This window comes from Phocoena sinus, chromosome X (genome assembly GCF_008692025.1).
Source record: "Phocoena sinus isolate mPhoSin1 chromosome X, mPhoSin1.pri, whole genome shotgun sequence".
NCBI classification, from domain to species: domain Eukaryota; kingdom Metazoa; phylum Chordata; class Mammalia; order Artiodactyla; family Phocoenidae; genus Phocoena; species Phocoena sinus.
The window spans coordinates 13,642,317-13,665,127 of NC_045784.1; the positions used below are offsets into that span (position 1 = coordinate 13,642,317).

General features: G+C 43.3%; 1 protein-coding gene across 9 annotated transcripts in view; it reads right to left on the minus strand.

The window, feature by feature from the left end:
• The window catches only part of CTPS2 (CTP synthase 2), a 109,104-nt gene that overhangs the window by 4,482 nt on the left and 81,811 nt on the right, over positions 1 to 22,811 (minus strand). For 5 of the 9 annotated variants that reach the window (XM_032620059.1, XM_032620061.1, XM_032620056.1 and 2 more), the window contains 3 exons: positions 16,945 to 17,000; positions 14,987 to 15,083; positions 10,149 to 10,293 (listed from right to left, as the gene is read on the minus strand). In XM_032620059.1, coding sequence (XP_032475950.1) covers positions 10,149 to 10,293; positions 14,987 to 15,083; positions 16,945 to 17,000 — 298 coding nt within the window. Of the gene's footprint in view, positions 1 to 10,148; positions 10,294 to 12,376; positions 12,877 to 13,136; positions 13,190 to 14,986; positions 15,084 to 16,944; positions 17,001 to 22,811 lie in introns of those variants that run through there. The other 4 variants (XM_032620057.1, XM_032620058.1, XR_004348088.1 and 1 more) reach the window with 4 other exon arrangements.

Consider the following 22,811-nt stretch of genomic DNA (forward strand, 5'->3'; position numbering starts at 1 on the left):
CATCTCATATGGAGAAAGCATGTTTTAAAACAGGTTTCCATGCACACAGTTTCCCGCAAAGCATTGTTATTGCTATGCTTCCTTCCTTCTCAAAGAGCCCCCGGAAGCCATAAAATATAAGAGCAATGGAATAAAAACTTAGTATGCTGTGAATGAGTTTTGCATTGAATAGTAAACGGTAGAACACAACCCTAGCAGGGCGTTAAAAGCACAGTAGTCTATATCTCTATTAACTCCGTCCCTGGCTGGCACCACGTCATCTGCAGGCAGTGAATCACGATCAATAAAGAGCACCTTTTAAGCAACGTTTAATCCCTGACGGAAGGCATACTCAAATGGGGTTTATCAGCAGTACTTTACAAGAAAAAGTCTCCAGGCATGGTTTTGGAGTCCAACAATAAGGGAGGGGGGCTGTTTTAAAGATGTTTAAAAGAACTGTCAAAAAAGAAAGCAAAAAAGAATATTTTTTTCCAGTTCACTTTTGCTTGAAATGTAACGAGGAGGAAAAGTAGTATTTTTATATCAGCTGAAAGTTTACAAAGCACCATCTCAACTGCTCCTCACAGCAACCCTAAAGGATGAAGATCCTGAGGTTTAGGACTGGGGACTTGGAAAAAAATTACCCAGTAAGTGGCAGATCCAGAAAACAAACCCATAGCACCCGCTCTACTTGCCCACACTGTCCCCACAAAAATAAAATATTTGCACCTTATACTGCAAGAATGGCCCCTGGCAACATCAACCATGTAGCCCAAGAGTTAAAATAAAAAGGAAGGTGATTCCAAGTTTAGAACAGTGCTGGAAAATGCACATTAGATTCACACAGGAGAAAAAGAGTATCTTACTCTCCTAGTCAAATAGAAAGAGACACCCAAAGTGGGATAAGGACGCCTTAGAGGGAGAAATGCACACTCTATATATAATCAGCGGAGAGGCCACACCCACCTCTGATGCCCACCATCAGTAACAATTTGGGGAACCAGCATCCTAACAGGCTACAGATTGGCATTCCCTTCTCGCTAAGCACTTCAGGAATGTATAACAGGAGCCAAGGGAGACGTGAGAGCTGAAGCCAAAGCACTAAACCCTCTGGGGGAGTTCAGGCTGTTCCGTAGGGATTTGTGGGCATTTTATGCTGTGAGTCAAGAGAAGCCATTTAGAGATTCAAGGTCCAAAATAATGCAGGAAGAGCATTCTGCCAGCAGAAGATGGACTGAGAAGAGGAAAGCTGGAGGCCTGGAGACCAGCTAGGAGGCTTTGAGTAGGCAAGAGATGAAGGAGACGGGAACTAAGGTGAAATTAATAATAGCACAATAATAATTCCCATTTAATTTCCTACCATAGACCAGGCACTGTGCTAAGTGCTTTCCATTTAGAATAAAACGTACCCTTCATCACTACCATGTGAAGTGAGTACTATTACCATCCCCTTTTTATAAAGACTATCTTAGCTGGGGGTCTGTATCTGAGGACCCCTAGAAGAATATCGATGGATTCGATGGATGGGAGGCTTCTGGGATATGAATACTGTTCCAATTGCTATGTGTGTGCAGTCTTCCAGGAGGTGGGTCCACAGCTTTCATCACTTTCTTGGAAGGTGATTTGTCAGCCTCAAAATGTAGAGAACCATTATACTACCCGATGAGTCCCCCAGGACAGGGTGTGTGTTCTTATTGGACTTGCAGTTGATTCTCCTGCACCCAGCACCATGGTTGGGATGGCGTGAGCTCCAGCACATGTGGCGCATTGAGCGAATGCTGAAGCACGCAGCCACCGAACAGCAAGAGCATCATGCAACTTGGAAAAACGTGTACGAGGTGTTCAGTTCAAAAGACAGGCTTTTGTAATTAATAAAGACTCTGTGGTGATGCTTTGAGAACATATGAATATCCTGTTTTCCGAAACCTTTCATCCAATGGTTTTGGCATCCACTGATGATCCTTATTTGACTTAGTTATTACATTGGGGGTTGCATCTACATTTCTTTTAATTGGCCTTCTGGGTTTTTTTGAGTATTATTATGGAATTTTTAAAAAATGTAATGTGTTATAATCCAATTTTGTCATTATTGTTTTTGATGTTCAAACTGTCCAAAGTGAGCCCCTTTCAAGTGGCTTCTTTGATCTTATACAAAATCTCCCCCTTGGTTTTTGAACTCTCCCTTCCTTTAAGTCTAGCAATACATTCTGGGCTCATCTTGTACTTTCCCTGACCCAGACCTGAAACCAAGCATTTCTTCCAGGAGCCCTAGTTCATTTCAGTGGGGGATGGTATTTTAGAAACTAAAATGGAAAAAAATGTTTCTTTACAAAAGAGACGTCCACACAGTCACTACCTTAACCAGGTGATAAACTCAGCACCATCCACCGTGTGACAGCAGAGGGAAGGTTATGTGCCTTACATGTCTCCTGACGTGTCTGTATAAAGTCTAAAACAGCCCCAATGAAACATTCTTCCCAAAATGTCTAACCTGATTCTAATCATGAGAAAACAATCAGATGAATCCAAATTCTGGTCATTGCTACAAGACAATTGGCCTGGCCTCTTTATTAAAGTCAATGTCATGCAGAACTGAAAACGAGAGGGTGATTTACCCAGATTAAAAGAAACTAAGGAAACATAACCAAATGAACCTCAAATTGAGCACTGATTACATTTTTTTGATTTCAAAAAAAAGCTAAAGATACATTTGGGGATAAATGGAGAAATTTAAATATGGACTGGAGGGCTTCCCTGGTGGCGCAGTGGTTGAGAGTCCGCCTGCCGATGCAGGGGATGCGGGTTCGTGCCTCAGTCCGGGAAGATTCCACATGCCGCGGAGCGGCTAGGCCTGTGAGCCATGGCCACTGAGCCTGCGTGTCCGGAGCCTGTGCTCCGCAACGGGAGAGGCCACAGCAGTGAGAGGCCCGCGTACCGAAAAAAAAAAAAAAAAAAAAAAAGCACTGGATATTAAATGATGTCACTGAATTAATGTTAATTTTCTTAGGTGTGATCATGATACTGCATTTACGTAAGAAAATGTCTTCAGTTTTAGAAAATGAATGATAAAGTATCTAGGAGTGACGTGCTATGATGTTTGCAACTTATAAATGATTCAGAAATATGTATATACACAGAGAAAGAGAGAATCAAATGTGGTAAAAGGGCAACAATTGATGAATCTAGGCGAAAGGTTTACAAGTATTCACTGTACTATTCTTTCATCTTTTCTGTAGACTTGAAAGTTTTCAAAATAAAAGAATCAGGAGAAATACACACTCACTATTATGATTACAAGCATGAAATGAGTCATTTACGGATATGGACTAAAGACTGGAAGGAAAGACTCAAAAGCAAGCACAGTGACTATATTAGGTTTATGGATCCTTTTCCCTTTTTTTCCCAATTTTCTGTAATGCCTCAGCTAGAAGTCCACAGAAAACAAAATCTTCCCAGGCTGGAAGCCAGCATGTCACTTAGAACGAAAAGCCCAGGACTCACAGGAGAGAGACCAGAGACAATGGCGAAGGAAATGGGTGCCTTTGCTCCCTGACTGCTGCCGAGATTCAAAGAGAAAAGTGAAGAGGGAAGCCTGAGCTTGCAGGAGAGAAGGGACTCAGATCCCAGGAGCACACCCGGGTTCAGGAAATGGAAGGCGCTGACTCCAGCTCTGTACTTCCTTTAAGGACCCTCCGATTATGAAGTAGTTTCAACTTCTGAGTTTGGTCTGAAACGATCAAGCTAATACAGTGCATTGTGGAGTTAACGTCCCTCCTCTTTCTGTATCGGCCTGCCTCCTGTCTCGCCACGGAAAGATGATTTCTCTGCATAAGAGATAGTATGTATTGGGTGGAGACATGGAATCTAAGATCCTAAAACCTAGAATAAAATGCTACTCACGTGTCTTAAGATTACGGTTTTATATTTTAAAAACATGTTTCCCAAAAGAGCTGCATTTCTGGGAACTGTTGACTGAACTCCATCTCGTTTCTTGCTTTCAGGCATAAAACACATAGAACAAGCACTATCTAAGCACACGAGTTTTACTCTGACCTGACAGAGGGGCATGATAAATGTTGGAATCATAAAAACTGGAGGTCGTCCCTGACCTCGCTGTGGAGTGATTGCACCTCAGGGCCTTGCAGGGCAGCCCCAGAGACACACAGACTGAAAAACAACCTATGAACTTTAGACTCGCATCGCTCTTCTCTTTCCAGTTGCTTAAAAATGGAATTCTGAAACAACAAGGTCCTACTGTATAGCACAGGGAACTATATTCAACATCACATAATAAACCATAATGGAAAAGAATATATATATAAAACTGAATCACCTTACTGTACACCAGAAACTAACACAACACTGTAAATCAACTATACTGCGATTTTAAAAAAAAATGGAATTCTGGACAGAGATCCTGTGCTTTGTTTCTAGATACTGAAAAACCTGCAATTATAAGAACCTTTGGACATCCTATTTAGTATAAATCTACAATTTTTTATTACAATTACATGAAGCAGTCTCATTCTATTACATCATACACCACAAAGCCACGCAGATTTGTGGATACCGTTTAAACATGGGACAAATTATATTTAGACACCAGGGGAGAGACCTCAGCAAGGAATTACAATGATTTATTTAATGGACCATAATTTCCCATTGGATTTCTTTATTCTAAAAATGGTTTATTAGACTTGTGCAAAAGAGTTAACACAGCAGGCCTGAGGCTGCTATCTTCAGAAGGGCCTGCTTGCTGGGGAACTTAGCTTTCAGAACGTTTTCTCCATTACTAACTGATAAGGTCATTTCACTGGGCCTAGCCTGTTTGTACAAGCAAGGTGATTTGTGGTGAGCGCTTGCTATCCTTCTGGGAGCCTGGAATTTGGGTGGTTGCTAGACAGAGAATGCCCATGTGACCAGTCTCCTATAGAAACTCTAAACTCTTAAGTGTCAAATGGGCTTCTCTGGGCATAAACATTACACGCTGCATTTTTACTGCTGGAGGGAGGGTGAGCTCTGTGTGACCTCTCAGAGGAGGGAGAGAACATAGGAAACCTGCAGATAGATTTCTCCAGACTCTACTTATGCCTCGTTCCCTTACTGAGCCAGCTGTATATGCTTACTCTGTCACTGAAATGAATTTTAGCCATGAGTACAACTATATTCTGATTCCTTCTAGTCAATCATCGAATGTGTGGGTGGTCTTGGGGGACCCCCAAAACAAGACTTAGTTTGATTTTGCAAGTACTTCTGCGTAGCTTATAAAAACCTAAAAAAAAATTTTAAATACTATCCTAAAACTACTATGCCTGGGGGCTTCCCTGGTGGCGCAGTGGTTGAGAGTCCGCCTGCCGATACAGGGGACACGGGTTCGTGCCCCGGTCCGGGAAGATCCCACATGCCGCGGAGCAGCTGGGCCCGTGAGCCATGGCCGCTGAGCCTGCGCGTCTGGAGCCTGTGCTCCGCAATGGGAGAGGCCACAGCAGTGAGAGGCCCGCGTACCGTAAAAAAAAAAAAAGAAAAAACTATTATGCCTCTTGAACAGACCACCACAGGTGGTAGACCTGGTCTTCGTAACTGCTGCCATTCTATAGATACCAGAGTAGCTGAGAGTTCAGCTCACCAGCTCTAGATCCCAAAATAATATTCTTACTGCAACTTCCCAGGCAATGAAAGATAAATGTTCTCCACGAAGCAGAAAGCAAAGGTTAGAGCCCAGGTGTCTTTGCTCAAAGCCAAGGATTTTTTTTTTTTTTTACATTGTGGGTTTTAAAGACATCAGCTGCACACGTGCCATACATTTAAATAATATCAGCCAATTTCTGGGAAAGGAAGTCATTAGTCTAGTGTTCATATTTCTTGACACATTTGTTTAGGATTGATTACAGACAGTAATCTTGTTTGACAGAAATACAGTCCCAACTCAGCTCACATTAGAGCCTGGCCATCAAAGCAGTTATTTGCTTTTCAGTGCTCACTAACACCATGGAACCAGGCAGAGAAGAGCTGAAGTGCAAGGTTCCTCTGGAATCCTAGGGTCTGCCACTGGATTAATTATGGGCACCATTCTTAGTTGGAAAACCCCCTGCAAGGTGTCAAGATTATACTAGACTATACCCTCCCCTGCTACCTACATTTAGTACTGTAATGGGTAGTAAGCAACCACTGCATGCTAGGGAGCCAGGGAGACCAAGATAAATAAGATGCTGGCTGCTCTTAAGGACCACACCAGCTGGTGGCTGATAGACAGGAATTCTCTGACCACCATGGAAGCCTGCTAGTCAGCTGTGATCCCAATCCCAGCATCAGAGTCTTGTTAAGAGATCTTTCCTTTCTTTCTGAGACACTGTGCCTCGCTCAGCAGTTGCTGGCAAGCAGTCACTTTTCTCAGAAACTACTGGTGAGCTTTACCCAGAGACCACCAGGCCCCAGGCAAGAACTGGCGGGCCAGCCAGCACACAGGTGGGCCGACCACACAAACCAGACGCCATTTCTATATTAGTTGATGCTTGCAAACAACCAGATAGTTATGCATGAACGATTTTGTGTGCGTTATTTCTCCCAGCCATCTCACTTGTTCCACCGTGATCCTCCTTTCACGTGTGAGCACCTGAAATAATGGAGACAATAAAGTGTTTGGGAAGGGACAGAGCATATATCCAACATGGGACCACACTGGAATGTCCAATCTGCTGTGTAAGCCATGCAGCCTCACAGCACAGGAAGCTCATCTTCATTTGCAATCTCATGCAGAACCAGGCCACGTGAGCCAGGCAAAGTGGAGCTGAAGCTCCACTGAAGTAGTGAAGCTGAAGCAGGGAAGAGCCTGGAAACATCCCCCCCTCCCCACCCCAATCCCAGTCTATTCCTCATGGCAGCCTGGATTCCAGCTCCACAGGCACGGTGTGAAAACCACTGCACTGGTTCAAGAGTGCAGGGAGTGATCAGTAATTCATTAAGAGACCCAACATGCAAAATATGTAAAGCTATTCCCATCTGAACACACAGTTAAAGGAAATGCTAGAGAGCTGTGAGTCTCTCCTAGCAGGTAATATTGCAAACAAGCAGGCTTGTGTAACAAAGCACACGTAGACACACCACACAGCGATCCTGGCAGTCCTCAAATGCAATATCGCCAGGCTCATTTGCTAGGATGAGGGTCCACAACGGTAATCTTCTAAACAAGATGTATCCAGTTATTGCGGTAATAACCCCTACCTAAGAACATGATTCTGGCTAGTTCCTTTCACTTTGAAAGTTATTACATACAATATTCTTAGATGAGAGGAAGTAAAGATGTAAATACTCCCCAAATGAGTATTTAAATATAAAGAAATATATATATACTTTTTTTTTTTTTTTTTTGCGGTACGCAGGCCTCTCACTGTTGTGGCCTCTCCCGTTGCGGAGCACAGGCTCCAGACGCGCAGGCCCAGCGGCCATGGCTCACGGGCACAGCCGCTCCACGGCAATATGGGATCCTCCTGGACCGGGGCACGAACCCGCGTCCCCTGCATCGGCAGGCGGACTCTCAACCACTGCGCCACCAGGGAAGCCCCTAAATATAAAGAAATTTTAACAAAAATCCCTAAGGGATTTTTTAATTCAAACTTGGCTCTAAAAATCATTATACAGGTCCTCCAGAAGAGAACAAAACACATTTTTTAAAATGTCGAATAAAAATGAGAGTAGGGTAGATAAGGGCTTGATTTACAATAATCCTATGATAATGAAAAGGGTGGTAAGGATTCAGAAAAAAGAGATGAAATCACCAATGGAACAAAACAGAAATCCCTGAAACAAATCTAAATTACTTCATTGGCGGGGGGGGGGGGCGGGCAGGGGGGCAGTGTAAGGGGGATGCAGATTCCCTGCCTCACATAATACACCAAAACTAAAGTCCATATAGATTACAAATTGAAAATATAAAATTGAAACCATATCAGTCTCCCAAGGCAATAGAAATAGAAACAAAAATAAACAAATGGGACCTAATCAAACTTATAAGCTTTTACACAGCAAAGGAAACCATAAAAAAACCCAAAAAGACAGCCTACAGAATGGTAGAAAATATTTGCAAATCATGCCACGGACAAGGGCTTAATCCCCAAAGTATACTAACAACTCATATAAGTCAACCAAAAAAAACAAACAAACAACCCAATTGAAAAATGGGCAGAAGACCTAAATAGACATTTCTCCAAAGAACACATACAGATTGCCAACAAACACATGAAAAGATGCTCAACATCACTAATCATTAGAGAAATGCAAACTGAAACTACCATGAGCTATCACCTCACACCAGTCAGCATGGCCATCATTAAAAAGTCTACAAATAACAAATGCTGGAGAGTGTGTGGAGAAAAGGGAACTCTCCTACACTGTTGGTGGGAATGTAAATTGGTGCAGCCACTAGGAAAAACAGTATGGAGGTTCCTCAGAAAACTAAAAATAGAGTTACTATATGATCCAGCAATCCCAGTCCTGGGCGTATACTTGGACAAAACTATAATTCAAAAAGATACCTGCACCTCTATGTTCATAGCAGCGCTATTCACAATAGCCAAGACATGGAAACAACGTAAATGTGCACTGACAGATGAATGGATAAAGAAGATGTGGTACATAAATACAATGGAATATTACTCAGCCATAAAAAAGAACAAAATAATGCCATATGCAGCAACAAGGAGGCAACTAGAGATTATCATACTAAGTGAAGTAAGTCAGAAAGAGAGAGACAAATACCACATGATATCACTTATATGTGGAATCTAAAATATAGTACATATGAACCTATCTACAAAACAGAAACAGACTCACAGACATAGAGAACAGACTTGTGGTTGCCACGGGTGGGGGGGTGGGGGTATGGAGAAGGGTGGATTAGGAGTTTGGGGTTGTTAGATGCAAACTATTACATTTAGAATGGATAAACAACGAGGTCCTACTGTATAGCACAGGGAACTATATCCCATCTCCTGGAATAAACCATAATGGAAAAGAAAATTTTAAAAAGAATGTATATACATGTATAACTGAGTCACTTAGCTATACAGCAGAAATCAGCACAACATTGTAAATAAACTATACTTCAATTCAAAAAATTTTTAAAAAGAGAAACCATAAAAGTGCTAGTGGAAAACAAATGGGTAATTATTTATATAATAATCTTTTGATAGGGAAAGACTTTAGGCAGGATACTAAAGACATCATCCACAAAAGTAAAAGATCTGACCACATATAAATAAAAAATACATGAATAAGGACTACATAAAGTCTTTATTTAAAACTTTAGGGAAAATAAAAACTAAGATAAAACTAACAAAAAGTAATGAAAGCCATTAACAACTTAGAAAAAAAACAAAATCACTTTGAAAAAGTATGTGTAACCTAACAAAGGATTAATGTCCTTTATATATAAAGAGCTTACCAATCATTAAGAAAAAAGGAGGGGATTTCCCTGGTGGCACAGTGGTTAAAAATCCTCCTGCAAATTCAGGGGACACAGGTTCGAGCCCTGGTCCGGGAAGATCCCACATGCCGCAGAGTAACTAAGCCTGTGTGCCACAACTACTGAGCCTGCGCCCTAGAGCCCGCGAGCCACAACTACTGAAGCCCGCGCGCCCAGAGCCCGTGCTCCACAAGAGAAGCCACCGCAGTGAGAAGCCCACACACCGCAACGAAGAGCAGCACCTGCTCGCCACAACTAAAGAAAGCCCAAGCACAGCAACGAAGACCCAATGCAGCCAAAAATTAATTAATTATTTTTAAAAAAGAAAAAGGATAATAGCAAAAGGAAAAATAGGGCAAAGGATATGAACAGGCTATTCATAAAACAAAAGGCCAATAAACATATAAAATATTCATATATATTTATTAATCAAAAAGTCAACAAAAGAAAATCCCTTTTTTAACCTATCAAAATGACAAAAATCTCTAAAACAATACTCAGCATCAGCCTGATTTTGAAAGCTGACACATTACCACTGTAGATGTGATTAAATCATTTTCACTAAGAGAAAAAAGTATGCTTGTTAAGGGGGGAAAAAAATGATTCTCCACTTTTTAAAAAAATCCTACAATGATATTAAATTTTATGAGAAACCTAAGATGTTGATAACTGCATCTCAAGTCACTGCTAAGAACTGTAAGCTAGTTACCTGGAAGACAGCTTGCATCCCTGAAGGAGGTAGGCATTCAGAGTCCCAGTTGCCGCAAGTAATAGCCCCAGGTATGGAGGGGAAGGCTTCATTGGCCTCGAAGAAAACTCAGGATGGAATTGGACACCGACAAAATAGGGGTGATCTGAAATGAGAATAATCATAATGCAATTGAAGCAGATAAATGTGAGAACAGCTTTAAAGGTCTTCTTATCTTTACATAAGAAAACTCATTAAATGGTAAGATGATTATTTAACTTGTTACCATCATAGCCAGTTACTTTCATGATCCAACTTGGTAGCAGAATTTCACATTGCAAAACACATCACATTAATAAGAGATCCAGCATTTTATTTGTGCAAGGTGTTAGAGAGTGAGCAAAGTTAAGCAAAAGTTTTTGAATGGGAAGATGATCTGCTTTCTCCAAATCTGCCCGCTATCTAGACCCTTCACAGAGGTACAGTGGTTCCATTTCCATGGGTGGGGCCCAGGGCAGGCCACCCTAAAATATGCCTAAATGGCATATTGATTATTTTGAATTAAAGTTACTTAAGATTGAGCTGATGGGGACTTCCCTGGTGGTGCAGTGGTTAAGAACCCGCCTGCCAGTGCAGGGGACATGGGTTCGAGCCCTGGTCCGGGAAGATCCCACGTGCCGCGGAGCAACTGAGCCCGTGCGCCACAACTACTGAGCCTGCGCTCTAGAGCCCGCGAGCCACAGCTACTGAGCCCACGTGCCACAGCTACTGAAGCCCGCGCACCTAGAGCTCGTGCTCACCAACAAGAGAAGCCACCGCAATGAGAAGCCTGCGCACCGCAACGAAGACCCAACGCAGCCAAAAATAAGTAAATGAATTAATTAAAAAAAAAATTGAGCTGATGCAAGAGGGACGCTTTGACACACACCCCACCTAGTCTCCTGAAAGCAGGAAGTAAATCTCTCTTGTGAAAGGTGTACTTCCTGCCTCTGAAGTGGAAGGATACCCTTATCACCAGAGACAGGGAATTTGGGCAGAGAAGCCTATAGAAACACATCTTGTGACTTCTTAATTTACTACCCAAGCCCAAACTTTGTTTAGATTCTTCACTAATTAAGCACCCAAAGCCTAAGTTTCTTTGTCCTGTTAATTCCTCACATATTTATTGTTTCTTTGTCTAAAAAGTATAAAGGCTGCCTGCTGTGGCTGCTTCTTAGGTCCCATTTCTATGAGACCTCCGTCTGCATGCGTTAAAATTTATTTTTCTCCTGCTTATCTGTCTTGGGTCAACTTTATTATTAGTCTAGCCACAAGAACTCAAGAGGGTAGGGGGGAAAGGTCCCCTCCCAGCACCCTGGTATCCTCATACTTAAGGCTAACTGTAAGTCACTCTTTCTCTTAGATGGCTTCAGGCCATTTTCCACAAGGTCTCCTTTCCCAAGGGATGGGTCCCCTGGGAATGCACCATGTATAACTGCTTTTCTAGTCACAGCTCTGGGCTGGATATTAATCGTGGATAGCACCATGAAGCTGAACAGGCACTCATGTTTCAGCCGATGCCAAGGTATCTCTTGGGATGAAGAGTCTCCAAGTGATAAAAGGATGCCCTTTCAAGATGTTAATGGTGGTTATGGCTCAAGGGGTGAGAGTTCAAGATATTTTTATTTTCTCCCTTATATTGATACTTCTCTGTATCGTGTGAACCTTTACAATGAACACATATTTCTTACATTATCAGAGGGCAAATAAAGCTATTATACATTGAGGGTTTTAAGAAGTCCCTATATGAGCAATTCAAGTTCTCCTAGATGTAATAGGAACAGAAAAGTAGCTTTTCTCAGGTATCAGAAATCCCTTGTTTGGGAATGGTAAAAATTAAAGGGCAACATTTCCAAATCTGGGTAGAAATTTTCTAGGATTACAAATTCCTCTCCCCACTCAGAACTCTCAAAAACTATGTTTATTCCCAGATTAGGAAGCAACTCCTAATTAGAGATTGGGCAACTCTCTAATCCCATAATTGCTATAGTCAAAGCATGGTCAGTATGTATTCCTTACTTTAAAAATCGTTTTAATGGCCATATATACATATCAAACTGAAGATGATAAAATACAAGTTTTATAGGAGGAAGTAAATATAACTTTAAATCTTTCAATGAGATGCTTTATCAAGTGAACTGAAAGTCTAGTACGGAATTCAAAATCACAAATCCCCACCACTTACTACTGAAGACCCAAAGCTACTGCTCAGTAGTAAGGAAATGATGACTGAACGGCAATGTCCACTCTCTTAAGGTCATCATTTAAAGCTTATCCCTCATCCTAATAAAATAGGTAGCAGGCTAGCAGAGTGTTCTCATCTAATGGTTATGGAACTTTAGAACAGGAAAGGACTTCAGAAGTAGGGTAAATGTCCAGGTATAGACGCAGAAGCCTGGAGAAGCTTTGTCCTGTTCCTGGTCGGCTAGCTGGGGTTTCAGCTTCCATCGTCTGACTAGCTCACGCCTCCGTTTGCACCCGTGGGGCCAGGTGTGTCCTGGGGCGCTCACTGCCCGCTTCAGAAGCTTTGATGTAAGATCACCATTTGTTCTCTTCTGCAAAGGATTGATCTTTCAATTCTCAAATGATGATGACGATGATCCTTCTCCTATTTTGAGTCTTCTTTATAAAATAGTGGCAGTATCAGAGAGTAGTTTTTCATGTTTGTTTTAATTTTTACTCCTTACTTAACTAAATAAAAGTTGGAAACCTGAAAAAAAAATAATAAAGCTTTGCTACACAAAATGGTAGCCCCTGGCCACAGGTGACCATTTAATAAACTCACTCAAATTAACTGAGCACATTTCAAGTGCTAAATAGCCACACACATATCCAAGAAGAAGCCTCCTTGAATTAGAATAACATTCAGGTATGAAAGCTTGGTGAGAGGAAGGCCACCTTCTCCCAGGAAAGCGTCCCCTCAAGAAAAGAAGAAGAGAAACCATCTGCCCTTAGAAAGGAAAACAATACCTGTTTAAATTAAAGATGTGATGGATCTTGCAGCCCAGCATCTAGGGATGTCTCTGAAAGAAGCCGACAATAATTGTGCTTTTGTACCACTAGAGACAGAAACTAAGCAACGGATCGTGTCATAGCCAGGGAAAGAATATTTGAACGAATGGATCGTTGCTCTGAATCACTTTACCCAAAAAATCCAATATGAGGAAAGAGACTAAAACTTTTTATTCTGATGATGCTCTATCAGTCAAAGTATCTTTTAAATAATGCTCTTAATTGCTTTGAAACAAATTCTGACATTATACTAATCTCAAGCTTTGTTGTTCCTTTTAGAACTCCTTCAGGAATGTAGTGATTCATGGATGTGATAAGGGTAGCTAAGATCAAAATCTTCTGGGAACTTTTCCTTAATAAAATGAATTCCCTTGCAGTCAGCTTTTTAAAAACTGCAAGGTTTTACAGCAGGTCTCATTTCCTTTCCAACCCACATGAAATTTGAAAGTGTCAGTGGGAAACTAAATCCTTGCGATGAAGACGCTTCTAAATGCTTGCTGGTAATAATGAGAGACAGGAGAATTAAAAAAAGAGAATAAGGACTTGAACAAAGTAAACAAATAGTCATTTGCATAAGAAATTTCTCTGCCCTCTCACATGCCAGCCTTAAGAGACTTCAACACCAAACAGTGATCCACACTATAACAATTGTAAATGATGGGCATTTCCATCAGAAGGACTACAGAAAATACATCCTCATATTCTAATTTAAAACTTCAGGCATGGATTGATAATCTTAAGTGGAATGTCCAATGAAAACAAGAAGAACAATAAAATCCCACAGAGGTGGTGGCAGAAGGAGGCTCCGACCTGGTTTAGCTCCAGCCCCGCCAGGGACTGGCTGGACGGCCCTGGCAGGTTGCTTAACCTCTCTGCACTCGGGTCTCCTTCTCCATAAAGTAGGAATAACATCACCTGCCTTGTAAGTTACATAAGGCACGTAGAGTCCCTAGCAAGGGGTCTGGTGAGAAGCATCTAGTGAGTGCACACTCAGTGTCCACTGCTTGCCTTCTTTCTGGGTCCAGGTAACATGCTACAGTGGTCAAAGAAGCCTTTCCCAACTTCAGTACTCCTCCCTGCTCGGGACTTCTGAAGTACCTGAACAGTTGAGAGACAGAAAAGGAAAGGGACAGAGAAAAGGAATTTGAAGTAGAAGAACAGTGACGTGGACTAAAATGGAAAAAACAGTAGGAAAGTTAGAAGAAGAGTAAGTAGTTCGGGTTACCTGGAGCCTAAAGTATACAGATTGGAAAAGGTAGGTTCTAGAAAATGATGCTACCATTTTTAGAGTACCCTGTACACCCTAAGCATTCAATAACGAGGGTGGTTTATCTAACAAACTATTGTCACATGTGCTGCACAGTCAGTCACCAGTAGTGAGGGGGGCACTGGGCCATTCTTCCTCAGAGGAGGGAGAAAGCAGAATGCTACTCAACAGTGGGCTGCCTGCCTTTCCCAGAGCGTCTAACCCAGAAGCTGCAACAAGAGACACCCCAGGGAGGGGGCAAGGACGCTAGGAAGCATACTACTGGTAGATCTGGTAGGCTCCGAACACTACATCATTTTATGGCAGGTTCACTCTAATAGGCCCCAAAATGATTAGTATTATAAGCAATCTAGCTTTTCATGCACTTTATATTTAGTGCATATTATTTCTATTTAGCTGCATATTTATTTCAAAGGAGAGAGGAAAAGGAGAGCAAATAAAATGGGTCTCAAGTTATATCTTTGTATGCTTACAGTCGACAAAGAGACAATAGCTCACCACAATCACCACAAAAATTTTCAAAAATGAAGAGCCCACTTACTTGCCAGTTCAATGATCTCCATCCTCTCCCCGTCGACATCCTGACCTACAAAACTTAAGTCATTATGCTCAAGTTGGTTGATCAGGCTAGGATTCACCTGGAAAAATAAGAAATTAAGTGTCTTTGGACAGCAGAGCAATGCAGACGTATCAGCTTATGAAAATATCCTCCACCAACTGGGTGGATTTTCCATTTCGGTGATGCTCTAACTAGGAGTTAATTTCTATTTCTATTCAAATCTCAAAGCCTATTTTTAAATTCATGATGAACCTGAGAAATAGTTGGATCACAGCCCTTAAATTTGGGAGGCCCATCTTCTACTGTCCAAAATGAGTTTCAAAAAGTAGGACTGTGAGACTACATCAAACTAAAAGCTTTTTACACAGCGAAGGAAACCATCATCAAAACAAAAAGGTGGGGAATTCCCTGGCAGTCCACACTTCCACTGCAGGGGGCGTGGGTTCAATCTCTGCTTGGGGAACTAAAGTCCCGCAAGCCACGCAGCATGACCAAAACAAACAAACAAACAAAACAAGGCAACCTACTGAATAGGAGAAGATATTTGCAAATCACGTATCCGATAAGGGGTTAATATCCAAAATATATAAGGAACTCATACACCTCAACACCAAAAAAAAAAAAAAAATTAAAAAATGGGCAGAGGATCTGAATGGACCTTTTTCCAAAGAAGACATACAGATGGCCAAAAGGTACATGAAAAGATGCTCAACATCGCTAAATATCAAGAAAATGTAAATCAAAACCACAATGAGCTATCACCTCGTATCTGTGAGAAAGGCTATCATCAAAAATACAAGGAATAACAAATGTGGGAAAGGATGTAGAGAAAAGTCCTACAATGCTGGTGGGACTGTAACTTGGTACAGCCACTAAGGAAAACAGTATGGAGACTCCTCAAAAAATTAAGAATAGAACTACCATATGACCTAGCTATTCCACTTCTGGGTACCTATCCAAAGAACATGAAAACACTAATTCAAAAAGATGTTCACTGCAGCATTATTTACAATAGCCATGATATGGAAACAACGTAAGTGTCCACTGATGGATAAAGAAGATGTGAGATTATATATATATATATAGCAGTTGAACTGTTACTGGTTCACAAGTGGGCAGGTCATCTTAATTGACCCAATCAGGTTTAGGAGAGATGCATGTTGCCTCACTTGCCACTGGCAGCCATCTTACAACTATGAGGGAGACCAGCCTAAAGACAAAGCAGACACACAGAAAAGGGTAGGGCCAAGGGACTCCTAGACAAAGCAAGAGCCCTGATTGTACCATGCCTGGAGCCCGCCAAGCCTCTGGACCACCTATTACCTGAGATAACAAATTTCCTTATTGCTTAGGCTGGTATCAGTGAATAATGAGCAGGAATTTTGACTCTTCACAGTCAAAAGCAATGTAATTGGTACACCAATTAATCCCTGAACAGACAATTTGCATTTTGGGGAACGTAGGCTTCTCACGCGGCAATCTCAACAGTAACTCCTCTTCATCATGCGACACTAAGCTTCGTGCTCAATGTAGCTTCCAGCTCCCAGACCAAGAGTCCATCATGTGATACCCAGAGCCACATCCCTATCCCGAGAGGCATTTGGTTCAGAACATGCAAGTACCCTTTTCCCAACTCTGCCAAAATAAAGGGCAGGAGGTTCAGGATAAGGATAACAACTTTATCTCGGTCTAAGAGACAGCAGTTAGGGTAACAGAGAGCCCTGAAATGTCCCACGTGCAGATACTTAAAGATTTTGCCTTTGGAAAGCCAAGACCAGAGTCTCCCCACCCCTACCCGCCTCCTCTGGGAAATCTGGCACTTCTCCCCTGAGCCCTATGGACACCAGGCCGGACAGCTTCTCCAGAGGCCCGCTTGTGATCACTGGGGTTCCTCACACTAAGCATCTATATTCCACAGTAATTCAGTGTAACAGCCATACCTCATACCGATGTCTGTGTCTTTCTTCTATGAAAGGAACGTCACCATAAAGTTTCCCTGCAAAGATATGAAAGTGAAATGAATATTGTAGTAATCAGCTTTGGAACCACGTCCATGGCGTCTGTGGGGGGGAAATCTCTTTGCTCTCTATCCGTCTATCAGAGGCCTAAAAATGAACCAGACTCTAGATAGTAATCTCGATTCTCTTTTCCTGTAGGACAGCCATAGCTTCTTTGAAACCCCGAAGCAATTCTCAAGTAAGCCGTCAGCAGTGCACAGAGGGAAGCCCACCATGGACTCCAGCAGAGGCCCTCCTTTCATACGCCTGCCTGCAGAACGGAGAGCCCCAGTGACATCTGCACCATCACCACTGTGCAGATTCCCAACGGGGCTCACGTTACAAAAGAAGAAAATGAAACCAAGGGAAGGGAAACGAAAGCAAAGGACTTGCCCAAAGCCCCGCCCCGCTGGCCATGCCGTCCTGTCTGGAGCCCAGGCCTCCTCACTCCCGGCCCAACGCTTTCTCCACTACACCAGCCGCCTCTTCTTTCGCACGTGTGGTACTGGCCACACTGGTTTACACCCCACCTTAAAAATATGACTATCCTTTGACTAAAATTTGACCTCTAAGAATTTACTCCAGTAAACAAAAACGAGGACAGCGATGTAACCACTAAGATGTGACGTGCTGCGTTATTAGCAGGGGACAATCGGAAACCAGCATCACCTCAGGAACGGAGGGCTGCTGGCAGGAATGAGAGCACATCTCCACCCACAGTTCTCAACCAGGGGTGTGTGGCAGAGAATCACACGCGCGGCTGCTTAGACAGGCCCGTGTCGCAGCGGGGGCCACAGCCCAGGGCAGCATCTCGGGCACAGCCTGTCTGGCGATGGACACGGGGGCCAGTGGGACGCCCAGTGACCCCAGTGTGAGGTGGAGAGGAGCGGGGTCTGTCACCAGACACCTCTCAAGAACACAGGGCCCATAGAGCACGTAGAGAAGCATGATGGCCAAGTGGGTCACAGCACTGGAGCAGGCACAGGGGCCGACGACTATTCCCTCCGCACCGGCTCTCAGCACGCAGACCCCAGGCTCACAGCCCGGGGACGGGAAGACCTGCCGACAGCGCTGGAACACATTGCCGAACCCCAGCAGAATCAGGAGCAGGGCTTGAGTCCACAGGCAGGGGATTGCCAGACTCTCCAAGGTGTCATCAAGGCCGCGGAACAGGATGTTTCAACCAAGAGACCGAATGTCTCACATCTCGCTTGAGCTTTTGACTTGGATACAGAAAACTCAAACTGGCTGTATTCTCTATGACTAAGTGTGATCAATTATCATGACTGAACTTCTACTTGCAATTCTGTGCATACAAACTGAGTTCCCTGGTGGCGATGTTAATGACAGTGAGGATTTAGGTATGTGCCTTGTAAGAAAAATGGGCATAGTGGGGGCAGGGAGCTCCTTTGAGAGAACTCCAACATGCCACTGCCAGGGGGTCATTCAAGACAGAGCCCTTTGTACTCAAACTATCGGTTCATAAAAATGAAAGAAAAAATGGAAGATGATAGCACAATAATGCCCAGTTGGAAAGAATGGAAACACTTATACCCTGAAGTTACAAGAAAAAGCAGTTGAAACATCTGGACCTAACTTTGAGAGGATTCTGATTCTCCTCTGACCTCTAACTTTGTCATTGATCTTTTCCTCCTAGAGTCCAAAATGTCTTCTCTCCTTCCTTCATTAGGACAGATGACTAAGCAAATCCAATAACAGAGCCTGCCAATACTAACAGAGATGGTGACAGAAATGGCCAAAACCTCCAAATTAGGATATAAGGAATTATATCTGAGTCATCGGGACTAGCAGGATATTGCACGAACTTTTGAACCTGCGTGGCTTGTGCCTGCTGCCTGGCTTAAGGCAAACTTTGTGTTTGCTATGAAATCCCAGAAGTGGCAGGAAGAGGGGAGATATAGTGACTCTGGAGCCAGAATGCCTGGCTTTATATTCCACTATACCATGTAATGGATGTGTGACTTGGGCAAATTACTGCACCTCTCTGCCTCAGCTTCCTCATCTGTAAAATGGGGGTGATGACAGCCTCTACTTCATAGCGTTGTGGTGAGGACTGAATAAATCAAAACACGTGAAACACTTAAAACAGTAAGTAAACCATGTGACTGGTATTGTTATCGCTAGACTATGAAATCCAAACAGAAAGAATGGAAGCTAGAACACAAGTTGTACAAGATAGGGACCCATCCCCTCAATTCTTGAGACCATATAAGCAGGTACTCGATACATATTTGTTTAATGAATGAAGCACATATATGGGGCAGGGGGTGTACGTGGTACACGATGAAACATGTTTTCAGAACTCTGGAAATGCTGTTTTGTGCATTCAAAATCTTTCTTAGTCACTGACAAATCTATCAAGAATGAATTTATGAAATTAATCCATTACCATATCCATGAAAAAAGAAAAAAATTTTAATTTCCATTAAAACTACATGTTGAGAATCAGCTCAGAGTGTTACCAGATGAAAACACCTGAAAATCGAAAACTAAGAATTCTCACTGCAGGGTCGCCCTGGCACCAGGAATTCTGATTTCGATGCTCTCAGGAGAGTGCCCAGGCACGTGGGTTTTTACAAAGCACCGAGTGACTCCCTGTGCAGTCCTCGTCAGTAACCACTGAGCCACAGTATCACTGAACGTGCTGTTGGGGGGACAATCAATGACAAGCGAGATGCTGGATGCTGCTGGACGCAGACTGTATCCAGCTGTGGACTGAAAAGACTAAGGGGTAGATATGCCATGTTGTTAGGAGCGCTTCTCTGGACGGATTTATTGAGCACACATGCCATGTGGTAAGCCTAGGCACAGGGGACATCCTCAACGATGACCAAGTGACATGGTCTTCCTTCCTGTCCTGGTCTTTTTGGAGACAAAATAAAATGCAACAGAGATTAACTGCACATAAGCTTAATGTTCACTTAAGAAGCACATAGCAGCAAAGCTTTAGAGAAAGACCCCGATAAGGTCTTAGGACCTGCAAAATACTCTCAGTGTAGGCAGCAAGACACCAACAACGCATATAATAGCATCGTCGGACACAAAAACCCTGCCGAATTACACCTTCTCCTTCTCTAATTCGCTACTGGGTAGATTCTGTCTCATATATAATATATATTTAACCCACTAACGGTCCTGCCAATCCCCACCCTCCTGTTAATAATCCTAGCGTCTGAACCTGAACCTTTCTCTTTCCTTTTCAGAGCAAAAACTTCCCCCACAAAAAGCTATACAAGCTAGAAGGTGGAAACAACCCAAATGTCCATGGACAGGTGAATGGATAAACAAAAATGGTATATACATGCAATGGAATATTATGCAGCCTTAAAAAGCAAGGAAACCCTGACACATGCTACCATATGGATGAACCTTAAGGACTTTATGCTAAATGAAATAAGTCAGCCACAAAAAGCAAATGCTACATGACTCCACGTATATGAGGCACCCGGAGTCATCAAATTCTTGGAGAGAGAAAGCAGAATGGTGGTTTCCAGGGGCTGGGGGAAGAGGAATCAGGAGTTGTCGTTTCATGGGTAAAATGTCTTAGTTTCGCAAGACGAAAAAGTTCTGGAGGTCAGCTCCACGACAATGTGAATATACCTAACACTTCTGAACTGTACACACAGAAACGGTTAAGATCACAAATTTTATGTTATGTGTGTTTTACAACTAAAATTTTAAAAAGTAAAAGGTAAACAGCCCCATGCTTGCCGCCACCACTCCCTCTTCCTCTGACTCCCCCTTTATCCAACACCCCCATCCCCGCCCTTTGCAACCCAGCTTTCATTCCTGTCATTTTACTGAACTACTCTCTAAAACCCAGCAGATCTGTCCTCAGTGAGGACTGGAGTAACGCCCCCATCCCCCATCTGTGACCTCTGCTCCTCTCTGGACTCCCCTTGCCCCGCCTCCCTGACCTGTGGCCTCCACTGGGGACAGCTGCCCACGCTTACACCCTCCCTTCCTCTCCCACCTTCACTCCCCGGGAAGCCGTCAGCTTCATTACCTCTCTCTCAGAATACCTGCTGTGCTTTTGCACGAATATCTTTTAACTGCTGCACCAGTGTCTTAATTTGACTCACTTTTAAGACTGCCCAGAACCTTGCCCTGTACTAATTAGGCATTATAGGAGCTAGAGCTCTCTTTGTCTGTGCAAGGATTTGCTGGTGTTTGTCTAGAGATCCCAAGAGGCTGCCCAGAGTGCAGATTTTTGGTGTATTTGGCTTGCAGTGTCAGCAGACACACAGTTTTTAATTTTTAAATAAGTTGCCAACATTTAAGAATCAGAAGATTTCTCATAAAACTCTGGATTTCCAGATTCTCTTAAAAATTTAGAAGACTGGCAACAGTGAATCCACAGTCCTTCATGCAACTATGAGCTATAGCAGTTACTCCTTTGATGGGTCAAGTGCTTGTCAATTTGCCCCAGGCCCCACCACTCCCTATGGCCTCTCTAACTCTGAGGCCCACTGTAACTGCCATTGATTGTTGAGCTTAAGCCATGGCATTTCTCACACTTGGCTGTGTAACTCGTTCACATTCCCAACCGGGGCCTACTGGCCCAGCTGCTCAGTCCAAGGTTGATCCAGGGTCCTTCCTCAAGCCAAGCACCCGATTTCAACTGGCTTTCAGAAGCCAGGGGTGGGCTCTTCACTCCCTGTTCTCCTCCACAAGACACTCCTCCTGAAACCTGCGGAAGCCTGTCTTGGGGCTCGCAGTGCGAGGAGGCTCAGCTCTGGGAGCTGTTTGGGGGTTTCTGTCCCCTCTTTGATTAAGGTCCAGCCATTTGGCAGAGTGAGGTGGTCAGGAGTTCGGGCTCTGAAATCAGCTCAGTGACTGTCTAACAAGTGACTTCACCATGCTACGACACGGTTCTCGCGTGCAAAATGCGGCTGGGTCCCAGGGGTGTTGACAGGCATAACTGAAAAGGTGCCCATCGTGTCCTAGTGACCGATACTTAGAAAGTGCACGGTCCGGTATCTTTCTCCTTCTCCATTTTTTACTTTTGGATTTTAGCAGATCAATTCCTTTAATTTTTAGAAAACATCTCATTTCTTTTAAGTATCTAAACTCCTCCCCTTACCCTAATTTTATTTTTCATGCTCTGCTTTTATCTCAATTTTCTATTATGAAAATGTTAATTTTCTAGTTTAAAAATGCTAGTCCTTCCCTTTAACTCTGCACTGCAGGGTCACATGCTTTTCCATTGCTTGTATCTCCTTTTATTCCCACCCACCCACCCACCCACCCATCCACCCCCTTTTAGTATTCTCATCGCATTTTTTTAAACTCTTTTCTTAGATTTTCTGCATTCTTCTGCTAGACCATATTAGCAGGTTGGGGAGCCAGGAAACCAGAAGGGAGGGGCTTGAGAGAACCTGCAAGACAAAGGGGCTGCCTGCCCCCCACCCTTCGGCTCACCTCTCCTCCCCAGCCACTGGCCCCGTGAGAGCCCATTCTTAACACAGGCCACTAACTGAAGTTTATCCCGAGCTCTGAGAGAATCACAGGTCAATACAATAAACCCTCCCCATTCACGATCCCAGCATCGCACTGCAATAGTGCTTTCCTGTGCCAGGTGCTGTTCTAAGGACCCACGTGCATAGCTGATTTAGCCCTCACAAGGCCCCCACAAGGTAGCAGCTCTTCTGATGTCCATTTTCTAGATGCATAACTGAGGGTGAGCAGCTACACAGCCAGCGACTGAGAGCTGGGGATGGGGCGGTGTGACTCCAGGGGCTGGGTTGTAACCACCTCCCGAGTTCCCACAGGTGAAGTGCTCAGGACAG